General features: G+C 40.1%; 1 protein-coding gene across 8 annotated transcripts in view; it reads left to right on the top strand.

The window, feature by feature from the left end:
- Positions 1–14332, top strand: part of Grik1 (glutamate ionotropic receptor kainate type subunit 1) — a 388808-nt gene that overhangs the window by 285821 nt on the left and 88655 nt on the right. For all 8 annotated transcript variants that reach the window (XM_028756334.1, XM_028756331.1, XM_028756332.1 and 5 more), the window contains one exon: positions 6006–6149. In XM_028756334.1, the coding sequence (XP_028612167.1) occupies positions 6006–6149 (144 nt within the window). The remainder of the gene's footprint in view (positions 1–6005; positions 6150–14332) is intronic.

The raw sequence follows: 14332 nt of genomic DNA, 5'->3' as shown, positions 1-14332 counted from the left end.
TTTTTCCCAGCACTATAGGCTCATTTTGGGGAGTGAAATAGCACATATTCAAAAGGATTTTTTCCTGATTGCAGATCATGATGATACGTGTTAGTTATTTCTGTTGCTGTGATAAATGAATATAATCAAGGGCAGTTTAAGGAGGAAAGAGTTTATGTGTGCTTACAATTTTAGAGGGAAGGTCAGTGATGATGGGGGAGGTATGGCAAGAACCTACTGAAGCAGCAAGATGAGAGAGCACGGCTTCAACTACAGACATCAAGCAAGAGAGTGGACTGGATGTGGGACAAGACTGAATTCTCAAAGCTTTTCTCCAGAGACGTACTTCCTCTTGCAAAGACGCACTCCCTCACCAAACATTACCACCAACTGTGGACCAAATAGTCAAATACCCGAGTCTGTGGGGAATACTTACCATTCAAATTCCACAGTAATGACTCAGTAATGACAAGGAGACAGAAAGCACAGAGCCAGGTCTGCCATTCTTCCCAGGTCACAAAGTACTCATAATATGAGGAAAAGTTAGGAGCTTCAGCCTGCTCTCCTACATCTAACAGTTCTGTAATTATGGCCCACAGGAAAGACATTTTTGGATAGCTACCTTGAGTCTTCACCAAACATTCCTAAGATAAGAGATACTAACCAACTGGATTATTAGAAAAGGCAGTGTTTTTCTTGATAATGGAAACCAGAGTTTAGGTCCTAGCTATGTACCCAGAGAAAGTGACCTCTCTAAGTCCATTTGCTGGTCTGTAAACCTGTATAATAGCAACACAGTATCATTCGCTAAACATAATAGATACCATAATAATGTTTCTAGGGTATAAGAATGATTTTACTTGATAACACTTGCTGGTTTTAGCCAATAGAGGAGCAAAGAACATTCTGACACGCAAAGGTGTAGCCGACCCTTGTTCTGAACGACTGATTAAAAAAAAAACACTATGAGATTATAAAGAGTGTTTTATCAACTGAAATATTAATTAACATATCAAAAGTTTGTTTCCTTGAGAAACTAGAGCAGAATTACTGTATTATTTATTTATGTTCTTATTTATTCATGAGACACATTCTCTTATTATGCCAGATGCACTAGTTGAATCCTTATCTGACATTTTTTGACCTAGTATGACTAAAAGCATTTTCCATGGCATGTACTGGGTCTACTTTTAATTCTCTTTCCTCTATTTCTCCTGGTCTCTATTTAAAGCTAATAAATACTCATTGAAACTCAAATTATAGCAACCACTCTGTCAAACCTTCAGTGAACCTGCTGAAGTTTCTTTCCTACCAACAGAATTTTTAGACTGCATGAGCTGGTCTTTTTGCCATTTTCCTAAATCCATTTCCAAATTCCACTCAGCAACAGTGCATCCTACCTGATGCCAGCTCAGTTCAAGTGAACAATGCTTCCTCCAGCACTTGTGGTTCCCTAGCAGCGTTGCTCCCAAAGGGTTGCACCATCAGCAGAGTTCCCATGGGCAATTTCGCCAATCCTTACCTATCCTATGACCCTTTCCAAATGCAGAGAGTAAAGAGAAACTCATGCCTCTTGTCCATTTGCTTTCCAAAACCAAGTTTTCTTCCGAGCATCCTGATCAGTGATAAAGTATGCCAATTGTCCTTGTCTCTGGGGTGATGGAGAATCTCCTTGGTTTGTGTTGGCAGTTACCACCATGTCCTAATGCTTTCTTACTTGCACAAAGAACACTGAACTCAAATGAGCTGCTATATTTACAGTGACAGATTTTTACAGGACAAAATGAATAGAAAGTAAAATAGACAAAGTAAAACTGCACATGTGGCAGAGTCTGTACAGGCCTGGGCTTTTAGAGGTGTTTTATACCATTGACACTCTCCAGAAAGTGCTTGACTCACAGCAATGTGTGACTGTGAAGTGTTGCTGACCAGGAAACCCACACAGTCATTTATGTCCAGGAGTATTATGAGAAGTGAACCACAAAAGCACAGAGCACCCACATAATTGATCTTGGTCTCCAACCCTTCCACACCTCAAATTGATACAGCTTAGCCCAGCACCTCAGACCAACAAAAGGCAACATTTACCACATTCATATTTTTAGCATTTAAGTGTTGCATGGCCCTAGACTCCAGAAAATAGAATCTCAGATATTTCCTCACAAACCAGACATGAACCAGTACTTCCTTTTGAAAAGTACAGGACTTGAACACCCCCAAATCCACTGAGCTACTGAGTTAACTCTTTACTGAAAACTGTTATAACAGCCAAAATATTATGCATTTCTTATTGGAAGCTGGCTTTCTGTATGTATATGTTGTTGTAAAAAGATTTTTGGGGGAGTACTGGGAAATTTTACTTCATCCAGGCTTTCAAGATACAGATAAGAGCCACCAGTGGGGAAAGATGAAAGTGAAATAGTGTCTTCTGCATAAGAATGGGTGTCTTAGTCAGGGTTTGTATTCCAGCAGAAAGCATCTTGGCCAAGAAGCAAGTTGGAGAAGAAAGGAATTTATTCAGCTCACACTTCCACATTGCTGTTAATCACCAAAGGAAGTCAAGACAGGAACTCACACAGGGCAGGAACTGGGAGGCAGAAGCTGATGCAGAGGCCATGGAGGGATTCTGCTTACTGGCTTGCTTCCTCTGGCTGGGGTTCTTATAGAACCCAAGACTACCAGCCCAGAGATGGCACCACCCACAATGGCCCCTTCCACCTTGATCACTAATTGAGAAAATGCCTTACAGCTGGATATCAGGAGGCATTTCCTCAAGGGAGGCTCCTTTCTCTGTGATAATTTCAGTTTGTGTCAAGTTGACACACAAAAGCAGCCAGTACAATGGGTGATTGTATACATGAATTTACATTAACTCTAGCTCCCTGAATAATTCTTACACAAGATCAAGCCAGTTATCTCCCACCAGAAATGGGTTTATGAAGGTCCACCCTAATCTGAGGAGCTATTGACGCTTCATGGAAACAAATGGGAGGAAGTCACTTTTCTTCAAGATATGGCCGACTAAAGATTATGCTCCGATAGATGGCTCTAAGCCCATGAGCATGTGAGCATCAGTAATTGGACTCAGTGGGTTATAAAAAAGAAGTAAAACACTTATGAAATTGAGACAAGGAGATGAGGTCTGGATGAACCTATATGGATTAATTGGAATGTATATATGATCAAAATACATTGCGCATATATATATATATATACACATATACATATACATATATATGAAAATCTCAAAGAAAAGATAAGCTAATTTTTAAATGTTTCACAATTGAAGGATATATCTTGCATAAGTGATATGTTTATGGTACTGGCATGTAGCACATTGTCAATATTTTTGTAGCCTTTATCAAGCTACTATTGTATCATTAAATAATTGGACAGGATGGGGCCACAGATTGTACCACCAACCTCAAGGATCCAAATGCTGGCTTTCTCACTATTAGTTTATAGACACTATCTAATATCTTAATTTTCTTTCCATGACGAAGAAAAGAGATGAAAAAGGCATTTGTTTCCCAAGAATTCTGAACAGGGACAGATGTGTAACACGTGCTCAGGAAATGTCCACTCTTACTGCAGATTCCATTTTTTTTCATTTTTTATTGGTTATTTTATTCATTTACATTGCAAACATTATCCCTCTTCCCAATTTCCCCTCCACAATCCCCCTATCCCCTTTTCCCTCCTCCAACCACTATGAGGGTGATCCCCTACCCACCCACCAATTCCTGCCTCAGTGGCCTAGCATTCCCCTATCCTGGGTCATCAAGCCTACACAGGACCAAGGAGCTCCCCTCCCAGTGATGCCATATCCAACTTGAGCCATAGGTACCCACCGTGTACTCTTAATTGGTGGTTTAGTCTCTGGGAGCTTTGGGGAAGTCTGGTTGGTTGATATTGTTGTTCTTCCTATGAAGTTGAAAACCCCTTCAGCTCCTACAGTCCTTGCCCTAACTTTCCCATTGGAATCCCTGCACTCAGATCAGTGTTTGGCTGTGTATATCCACATCTGTATTGGGCTGGCTCTGGCAGAGTCTCTCAGGAGACAGCTACACCAGACTCCTGTCAGCAAGTGCTTCTTGGCATCAGCAATAGTGTCTGGGTTTGGTGTCAGCAGATGGAATGGATCCCTAGGTGGGGCAGTCTCTGGATGGCCTTTCTTTCAGTTTCTGCTCCACTATTTGTCCCTGCATTTCCTCTTGACAGGAGGAAAACTCAATTAATATTTTTGAGGTGGGTGGGTGGCCCCATCCCTCAAGTGGGGGCCATGTCTGTCCACTGGATATGGTTACAAAGTCAACCTGCCAATAATTCACTTTCTCCAGATTAAATCAAATAAGGATAGTGAAATGGTGAAAAACATGAGGCAAGCAGGGGGCTAACCTCTGTCCATGTAAGAGATTAGCAGTATAGATATGTACCATCTAACATTCACAAGACTCGGCTCTGTCATTGATAAAATGGATTATATTGATCTTGAGTTAATCAAAATAAAATTATGAAAGCTCAACCAACCATCACTGTCACTGGTATCAACCTCACCTTTCTGTGTCAAGAACATAAGTGAAAATATTTATATTAAATCGAGGTATTGTATAGTTCTTATCAAAGTGCATTTTGTTTTAAGTATATATCAATAACTCATGCTGTGAATGTTGATTAAACTAGATTTCTGTAGCATAGACTGTATTTAGGTACCAAAAGTCGAATTTGAACAGTTTTTCCTTTTAAGACACCCATATTGCTTTCAATTGAGTGACAAGTCTTAGAAATAAATTGACATTTCAATGATTGAGAATGTACAGAATAATATGGGTTCAAATAGTTATTTTTTGCTTCAAAACTGATGAGATGAAAGGTGTAGCATTTATCACTTAGCTCTCTTTCCAGCTCCAACCTGACATAATTAACCTCAAACAGTGAAAGAGTCAACTAATTACAGAAAATCACATACATTTTTTTTGGGAGGGGGAGCTAGAACCTGGATTCTAGGTTTGACTCTGTCAATTTTCCAGCTATATACATATGTGCCTCCATACATCAGTATGTCGCCTGAGGTCAGTTTTACCCATGATAAGTAGCTTTATCTATGGGTTCTGCTTACTTTGGAGAATTACTGAGAATTTCAAATGAGCTAATATATTTGAAGTTGCAAAGAAAGCCCTCCAGTAAAATATGAGGGTATTATGAGATTTTTATCCCCAAAACCACAGGGCAGTATACTTGACAAAATGCTACAAGTATTATATAAAATTTAGAAAGTGAGAAGAATTTCATGAGGGAAAGAAGCAAATGGTAACTATTCCCAAAGAGAAAGAATGAATTTCAACCTCTACCATAGTAACTCAAGGAGGCAAGTGCCAGCTTTTTCTGGTCCAGGGACTTGTACCTCAGAGAGCATTCCTGAGTTTGCCATTGACCTTCATATCATGACTCTAGCCTCCCTCCTCAAGTCTGGCCAGTGTAAGTGACCAACAGGAGCATCATTAATAATAAGAGGACCTATTGGCTCTACTAGCAAGGATTTGTTCTCTAAGAAATATAAAACAATGCAGATGAAAAGAAAAAAAGGAAGGAAGGAGGGAAGGAAGGAAGGAAGGAAGGAAGGAAGGAAGGAAGGAAGGAAGGAAGGAAGGGGGAAGATATTGAGACAATATCTATTATTGAAATGCTGTGTCTTAGTAGATTTTATCTCAAGGTATTTGACCTCAACACTGAGCTTGGAATAGAAAACAGTCCCAAAATATGTTCTTGGAATACAATCATTTGTAGTCTGAGTTTTTATTTTGCCTTGTTTTTAAGAACTCAATAACAACTGTGGGATTCCAACTTACTTTGAAGTGTAAAGTTTTCTTTTGTAGAATAATAGCTGTTGGTGGCTGAACACTGTTTAGCTAAAGAACAGAAGGTCTTTAAGATCAGATAAACAGCAAGGAAGGAATGTCAGGTACATGGGTAGAGGGAACTAATGAAAAGTGAATTGATGGCATGGTGCATGTTTTTCTCCACAGACTGAAGCAGCTCTGATGTATGATGCTGTGTACATGGTAGCCATTGCTTCCCATCGTGCCTCTCAGCTGACTGTCAGCTCCCTACAGTGCCATCGACATAAGCCATGGCGCCTTGGACCCAGATTTATGAACCTCATCAAAGAGGCAAGTAGAGATTCCTCTTAGCCTATTTGCTTAGCATCACTCAATGTGTGTATTTGACGAATTTCTAGTAGCATGGTGATGCTAACAGAGGAGCAGCCACTGCCAATCAGTCTTCTCAGATCTCAGTGACAAAAGTTTGCTTATAGGAACTACCCTGTATTTTCAAATATGATACTGTAATATTCAAATGAGCTATTAGATCCTAATACTACTAACTGCCTTTCATTTCAGCCATGCTTCAATAACACTGGGCTGTCCACACATAGGAACTTAGATGTATGGAATCCATAAGGGATGTTACTTCCCACATTATGGGTCTTTGGGGCTTCCCATGGCTGAGGCTTTTCAGCACTCAAACAAAGGACCTCTTTATATCAATTTCCCCTTTGTTGATGAAAGAAAAAAGTGTGTCTCTGTTCAAAACTTACTCAGTGTCCTACACGTTCTTTAAGAGTGCCAGATATTTAGGAAGAGACTGTTCATTACTAATACTCAGGTATTAAAAGCTATCCCTGCCTTATCTTGTTCTCTGGTGCAATTTAAACCCCCTTCCCAAGACCCTTGAGAATCACAAGAGTCTTAAAATATGTGTGCCTTTGGATTATCTTTGAGACCAGCATGCACCTGTGGGAAAAAAAAGTATCTTGGGAGCCGTAAATCTGACTGAATATATACAACATACTGTGATATGCTCTAAAATTGTCTCCATGGGATGCAGAGGTTTATTCACCCATGAGGGTGTAGCTTCTTCCCTACACATTCTGGAGAAAGTCAGAGTGAGATGCACCTCTAATTGAGAAGCATATAAAGGGGCAGATTACAAAGGGAGAAGGCTGACTGCATCCTGAGGGAAGTTACCAGCTTTGGGCTAGATCTCTGCTGGTCTCCTCAACAACCATAGAGCACCTCTCCTGCTGTTCAATCTGCTTCCCCTCACAGGCTGACTCTAGTTCATAAAGGTAAGGACCAGAGAGCAGTTATATGTAAGAAATAAAACTCCAACCACTAAGAGAGGACAGCTTTCAGGACTGAGCAAAATATGCATTTTCATATGCAAACCCTGCCCTTTTTAAGATGGAGGAAGACTTTTCCTTTAAGTTCAGCTTCCCTTCTTTATTCTGTCCCCACTGGCTGCCTAGATATAAACCCCAGCTCCCCTAATGCTCATGAGCAGTCTAACAAGGGTTAGATACTTAACCTTCCTGTGTCTGGAATTTTCATCTCTAAATGGGAATAGACCATCTATTTTCTCAGCATCATTGTACAGAAATTGAGTAAAATTACTGCTTGTGAAGAATAGTGAGGGGGTCCAGGAAGCATTTGAAATATTGGCTTTCCTTAGCATGAAAACACACACTTATAATAGCCTCATTCAGTTTACTGAGGATGGTGCCAGGGATTTAAAACTGGCAAAACAACAAAGAAATCACAAATAGGCATGAAATGAAATGCCCTCTCTGACAGCTACATAAAAATGACACACTGTGGCTAATAGAAAACTGTCACATGGCTGCCTCTTCTCCCCCACAGTGATCAAAGTCATGTCCTGAATTACCATCCTGATTGTCTTGATCTTTAACAAGAAAACACCTGGTTCCCTTTTATCTCAAAGCAGTGAGAGGAGAGTCAGAATCCCTAAGAAAGCCAGAAATCAAACACCTAGAGCCATCCAAACACCCTTTGGCTTCTACTTCAGCTGCATGAGAAAGTGAAGTTGTCAACCTCCATTTAGATATGTATAAAGAAATAATGAGTCCAAAAGAAGGGACCACGTGGACATCAAGAACACATTTTCTATTTTTGTACTACGAAGAGCAAACCCCTCACACTCAGGATCCATGATTGAGAGTGAAAGGAAGGCCATCAAAGGAGCATCAGAACCATCTGTCAGATCCTTCCCATCCACACCTTGGCTCCTGAATTACTCTGATACATGTTACCTTTCCCAGGGATGATGGCATGGTGGTAGGGTAGGGAATGAAGACTGATGTCCCAGGCTGTTGGAAAACCAGCAGGGAAGAAATTCTGTGATCTACTGATCCCCACCCCCACTCCCCAAAAAAGAATGTTTCTTTGGCTGAGAGCATAGTCAAATTTTGCAAATGTCAATGTTCATTACAAAATATGAAATAAAGTCCTCAGTCCTAAAACTTCCCCAGATCTTTTCCTGGAGTCATTTTCAATTGCCAAGTGATTTCCACATACAGAGTGTGGAATAATGATGAGTCAGCACCCTAGATTTATGGGGTGAAGACCAACCTAGTCACAGGAGTAAAGCTCCTGGGCAGAGGTGGCTGCAAACTCAGTAATCCCTGACACGTGTGCAGCATTCTGAGTGAGGAACTCAGATGCTCTCAAATATGCATCTTAAACTAACTACCACTCAGCATCCGGGGCTGACAGTAAAAGCTGCAGAAGTACTGACCACTTGGAACGTGATGCTGTACATTACAGTCAGCCTCCTGGAAATTTCCTAAACAAACGTATATTAGAAGATAATAATTTTCCACTCAACAAAAGTTGCTGAGATTCTCTCTTGTAAAATAATTGAATTGGTTTGCTCTTCTGTTGCTGTGATAAAACAATGAATAAAACAAGCTTAGGGGTGGAACAGTTTTATTTCAGTTGTATTTCCAAATAACAGTATACTGCTGAGCAAATTCGGGGCAGAAAATGAAGCAGGAAACAGGAGGCAGGAACTGAAGCAGAAACCACTGGGGAACATAGTTTACTGGCTTGCTCTTTCTGGCTCTTGGTTAACGAGCTTTATTGTATAACTCAGGACCACCTGCTGGGGGATCACCACCTACAATAGGCTGTATTCTACCATATCAACCAACAATGAAGATAATTCCCCACAGACTTCACCATCCACCAATCAAGTCTGGGCAATCTCTCAGTTAAGAGTCCCCCAGGTGATTCTTGATGGTGTCAAGTTGGCAATAAAAACTAACCAGGATAGTATTATCTTTGTGATTCTGGGAATCAAACAGAGGATCTCCCTAATGCTAGACAAGTGTTCTGCCAATGAGCTATATTCCTGGGCCCTGCCCCACATATTATTAACATGTTGTCACAAGGAATAACCCTCTCACCAAAGTAGAAGCTACGGTTTCTACCATCTACTAATATAAATTCTACCTGGCTGAGAATTACCAGGCTTCATCCAAATCAATCTTGTCTCACAGCATAAATGCTGAACCATTCAGCAGAATTTATAGGCTCTTTGGTGATCTTGTTTCCAAAGCCCTGTGGCATCCCTCTGATCTTCTACAGTGTCACCACCCTTGTTGAAACTGTGATGTCTCCCTAAGTATGTCATGTAGTCATGCTCAATCCCCTGGCCTCTGGTTGGATTGTCATATTTGTTAGGATCATGACTTATGTCTGATGCAGGCAGCAGCTCCTGTCTTCTGATCCTGACCCTACACCTTTCTTTCAACAATAATTTTACTGTCATATTTATTTTCGTGTCTTCCTCCACGCTGCGAGTTTTTCCAATCTCAATTCATTGACTTTAACACAAAACAAGTAAACCAAGTCATAGATGAAGGATAAAAGGAACTGGAAAATACATACAACCTGCAGAAATGGAGGTAAAGCATGGACCAGACATGTTAGCCAGCATTAGTGACTCTGATACTAGGAGTGGCAGCAGGGCTTATAAATCTATCAATCTATTTAGTTCCGGAATGGGGAACAGAAATCTGAGGTTAACTGCAGTTTGCTCTCTGTGTAAACTTGGTCATTTAGCGTAAGATTTCTTACCTTCTTCTCTAACATGGGGATAAAAGCACTCCATATATTTATGTGGAACACGCGTATATTGTATGAAAAAGCCTAGCCAAACCTATTATGTAGTTGCTGCCTCATAAAAATTAACTGTCATCAAATGGAAGTTTCCGTGAAATGTACATCAGTAATGCAACTGTCAGTCACCCAGGACATTGTCCATCATACTATAAGCACTGGTCCTTTTCATTCGTGCCATCTTCATTGTTATTGGAATCTAGGATGGTTGGCCCTTGTTTGTATGAATATGGGTAAGACGTTACAGTGAAAAATCAGAAGAGCCCAGAAAACTCGGTATCTGATCTAGACATTCATATAAAAAGAGCTTGGGATCTATAGAACTTCCCAAGATAATCACACACATGATTACTCAGGAAAGTAAAAAGACACTAAGCAATTACCAATCACTTCAAGAGTCTCAGTGTTTTCAATGTTACCAAATACCTAGGTAGTATACAAGTCAGCCATAGACAAATCCCCAAAGCAGTCATAGTGGGAGTAAATATACTCAGGCTTCCAGGACGATGATTGCCAATCACAAGTGCTGGGAAGTGCACTAATAAGGTTCAGTACAGGAAAGCAGTGGGTTCTAAACTATGTTCAAAGTCTCAGGCTCTGAATGAAAACTGATTTAAACCATTTGTCCATGATCTCCATAAAGTACATGGACATCTTGGGGTAGACTCAGTTCTGCCCTAGCTATACAGCAGCTGCATCCTCTCTCATTACCTCTCTTGGAATAGTAACATGGCCTCTAAATAGACTTTGCCTTGTGACTTAGAGCCATTTTAAGGTGAAATACAGCACACACACACACACACACACACACACACACACACACACACCAGATAAGCATAATTTCATAATAGGTATTCTACCATATACACACTTGCCTGGATCCACCATTCTTCATATACTGGGGACAGATGGATTTCTCTTAGTGATTAAAATCTGCCTAATGAAACCCACTTTGTCACACTCCTCTCAGACCAAGAAGCTTGTTTCTTGGTTGTCCCTTAGCTAATTCTCACTCCGAACTCATTTTCTCTAGCAAGCCTCCCTGCCTTGTGTTTCAATATGGCTCCCTCCTTAGGTTCATACCCCCTGCAGTTCTCAGGGTCAGCACTTAACACACACCACTCAAGCACTGTAGGGCCTTTCCCTGGAACAAGGACAAAAACCACTTTATCTTTGTGTCCTCCGTGCATCTAACCTTGAACATGACAGCCATTTAAAAGGTGTGTGCTGAGCTGAACCCAGAAAATTAAATTGCATTAAACTCTTAATAATTTCTTCTAAGTTAATTCAATTTAAATTATAGAACAAGTTCCTTAATTGATCTGTTTTAAAGTAGATTCACTCCATAAGAATAAAAATTATTTTCAAATGATATGTGTATGTGTATACCAATATATAACAATTTATAGTCATATAATATATAATATTTTAAGGGGTGTCAGTTGAGAACTGTATAAAATATGGGCAACTTTCTACTACTGTTTTGCTTGGAAATTTGACCTTGATAGAATAAAATTATAGCTTAAGTATATAAACTTTGTATTTAGCTTCAAGTTTTTCAAAGTCAAAGAGTAAAGGATATTTTTTTTAACCAAAGCACCTACAGATGCCTGAATGTTGACTTTTAACCTGGATATTTACCTTGACTTTTTTTTTTTTGCTGTTTTATATGAGAACTGGGTGTAAATTATACTGTTAGAAAAATTAAGAGCTTAAGAGATGGCTGAGTGGGTAAAGAACTTGCCCCACGTGAGTGAGGATAAAAGTGACATTCCACACATCTCTTGAAGCAGCTCAGTAGGCATGGTAGCCAAGTGGAATCCCAGCACTTGGTAGGCATGCATAGTATTCATTCATAGGGGAAGTTGGCTGACTAGATAGACTAGGCAGAACTGGTAAATCCTGGGCTCAGTGAAGGAGCTTCCCTCCACCAGTGAAGTGGAAAGTAGTCAAAGATGATATCCAGAGTAAACTTCGAGCTTCCATACACAAGTGTACACACAAACACATAACACAACACACACACAACACACACATGTGCCCACACAAGTGCAAACTGTACAAACAAGCATGTACAACACATACACACTCACACACTCTGAAAACCAATTAGTGAAGTCTCTTGAGAAAGGTAAACTCTGCCATACTTTTATCCTACTGTATCCACAGAGGAATGCTTAACGTCACTTGATTTTGATTTTGCTTATCAGGACAAGCTGTCCCACAGATTGTTCCGATAGCACTGGGTCTGGTCTGCAAAGTCAGTCAAATGTCTCCTTTTGTGAAACTCATCCTTTCGCAATAACCATTCTGTACCTACTGAAAACCATAGCCGTCTGCACTCTCACTTCTCAGTATCAGCAGCTTGATTGCACCTTATCAATGCTGACCCTAACCATTTCTTTCAAACTCACTTATGTTGAGGAGACTTACTATCAAAGGAAGACCATATGTGTGTGTGTGTGACCATACATATATATATATATATATATATATATATATATATATATATATATATGTGTGTGTGTGTGTGTGTGTGTGTGTGTGTGTGTGTGTGTGTGTGTATATACACATATATGTATATGTATATGTATATGTATATGTATATATATATGTATATGTATATGTATGTATGTATGTATATATCACATGTGTATGAGGAAGTGAGTAAGAAGTCAGAAAGGCTCCAAGAGGCAGGACTATTAAGAAGAGCAAAGAAGTATCTGGTTGTGTTAGTCAACTTCAAATATGAAACCCATGGTCCATGTTCTTTACAAAGCCCTCCCAGTGAACTTGGCAGACTCTTCAACCCTCTTCTGACTTGTCCTTTCCATGTTTCTGATGGGTGTTTATCTGTCTGGTCATTGATCAAATACTTCAGAGATAACAATTTATGTACTGGTGATGATTGCTATGATGGTGTCTCTTCCAAATTCACCCCAAAACTTAGTCCACATGTGAAGAGTAGTAAGAGGGTGGTCTTTAGCAGTTGATTCACGCCCTTACGAAAAGGCTCATATGAATTCTTGCCACTCATAAACAGATTAGACTCCTTTTAGTCTTTCACTGTGCCGCCGTGTGAGGATGCAGCTAGGGAAACCCTCAGTATGCATCTGATGATATCAATGACACTGATGTTCCAGACTCCAGAACTATTAAGAATGCACATCTACTCTTTAAAAAGTATCCACCGTCAGGTATTTTGTTATAGCAACACACACTGAAAAGATGCATACACATGGTAAAAATGTAAACTATGAAGCTTACTTTTTCTCTGTCCAGATTTGTTATTAAGACAAAGAGTATATATATGTGACCATATATATATGACTGTGTGTGTGTATGTGTGTGTGTGTGTTACTATGGGCAAGCACACTTGTAGCATCTGACTGTTGGTACCTTCCTCAGTCACTCTCTACCTTTATTTTTTGGACACAGGATATCATTTATCCAGAAACAATAGTCAGTGATCTTACTCCTCCCCTCCCAGCACTGAGGTCACAGGTGCATGCTACCACTCACACCTTTCACCCTGGATTCTAGGGATCCAAACATAGGAGATCATGTCTGTACAAAAACCACTTTACCCACGGAGCCATCTTCTCCACCCTGCATGATACTTTTCCTTTGCTGCCCAGAGTGCCTTCAGTTTCACGTTCACTAGATTTATATCCCATTTTCTCACCCATTTTTGTATTCTCTTCTCTCCTAAAGTAATCCAGACCTTACTTCTAGTTATCCAATTATTTTTTCATCTGTATCTTAGCTTCTCTCATAGCATTTCCATGCTAAGCCTAACTAAGCAAACTAGAAAGTGAGAGCTTTATGATAACTATCTCAAAAAGTTGCTCCTAAAATAACCATTTATCATTCCAGTTATCTCCATGGTGTTCAGTGGTCTCTAGGTTCTCAGGCCTGCCCCAGGACCTTTCTTTATAGATCCACATAGCTTGTCTATTGCCAGTGTCAATCATCCATCACAGTGTCCACTTCCACCAAGCCCAAGATCAATAGCCACTACTCTCAAAGTCAGTTTACCTCCACCTGATTGAGTCTAGCAGGTGTAAACAGCTTCAGTTTGCAAAGACTTGTTAACCAGATCTTCAGCTCATTTCCTTCCCCCATACCCACAGGGCAAAGTCTAATGCCTTTTCCCCAGTGTTTTCTTGGTTTCCTGCTCCTCTGATCCCCTCTACTGGGAAGACTCTTGTTGCCAGTCCTTCTTTTGAGGACACCAAACTTAACTTACCAGTTTACTTCATGGATCACTTTTTCAGAAAGTTTTTCAAATAACAGCACACACACACACACACACACACACTGAGAGAGAGAGAGAGAGAGAGAGAGAGAGAGAGAGAGAGAGAGAGAGAGAG

This window comes from Grammomys surdaster, unplaced genomic scaffold (genome assembly GCF_004785775.1).
Source record: "Grammomys surdaster isolate TR1022 unplaced genomic scaffold, NIH_TR_1.0 126118, whole genome shotgun sequence".
Taxonomy (NCBI): Eukaryota; Metazoa; Chordata; class Mammalia; order Rodentia; family Muridae; genus Grammomys; species Grammomys surdaster.
The sequence above is the reverse complement of the archived record's forward strand: the minus strand, read 5'-3'. Positions and strand labels throughout refer to the sequence as shown.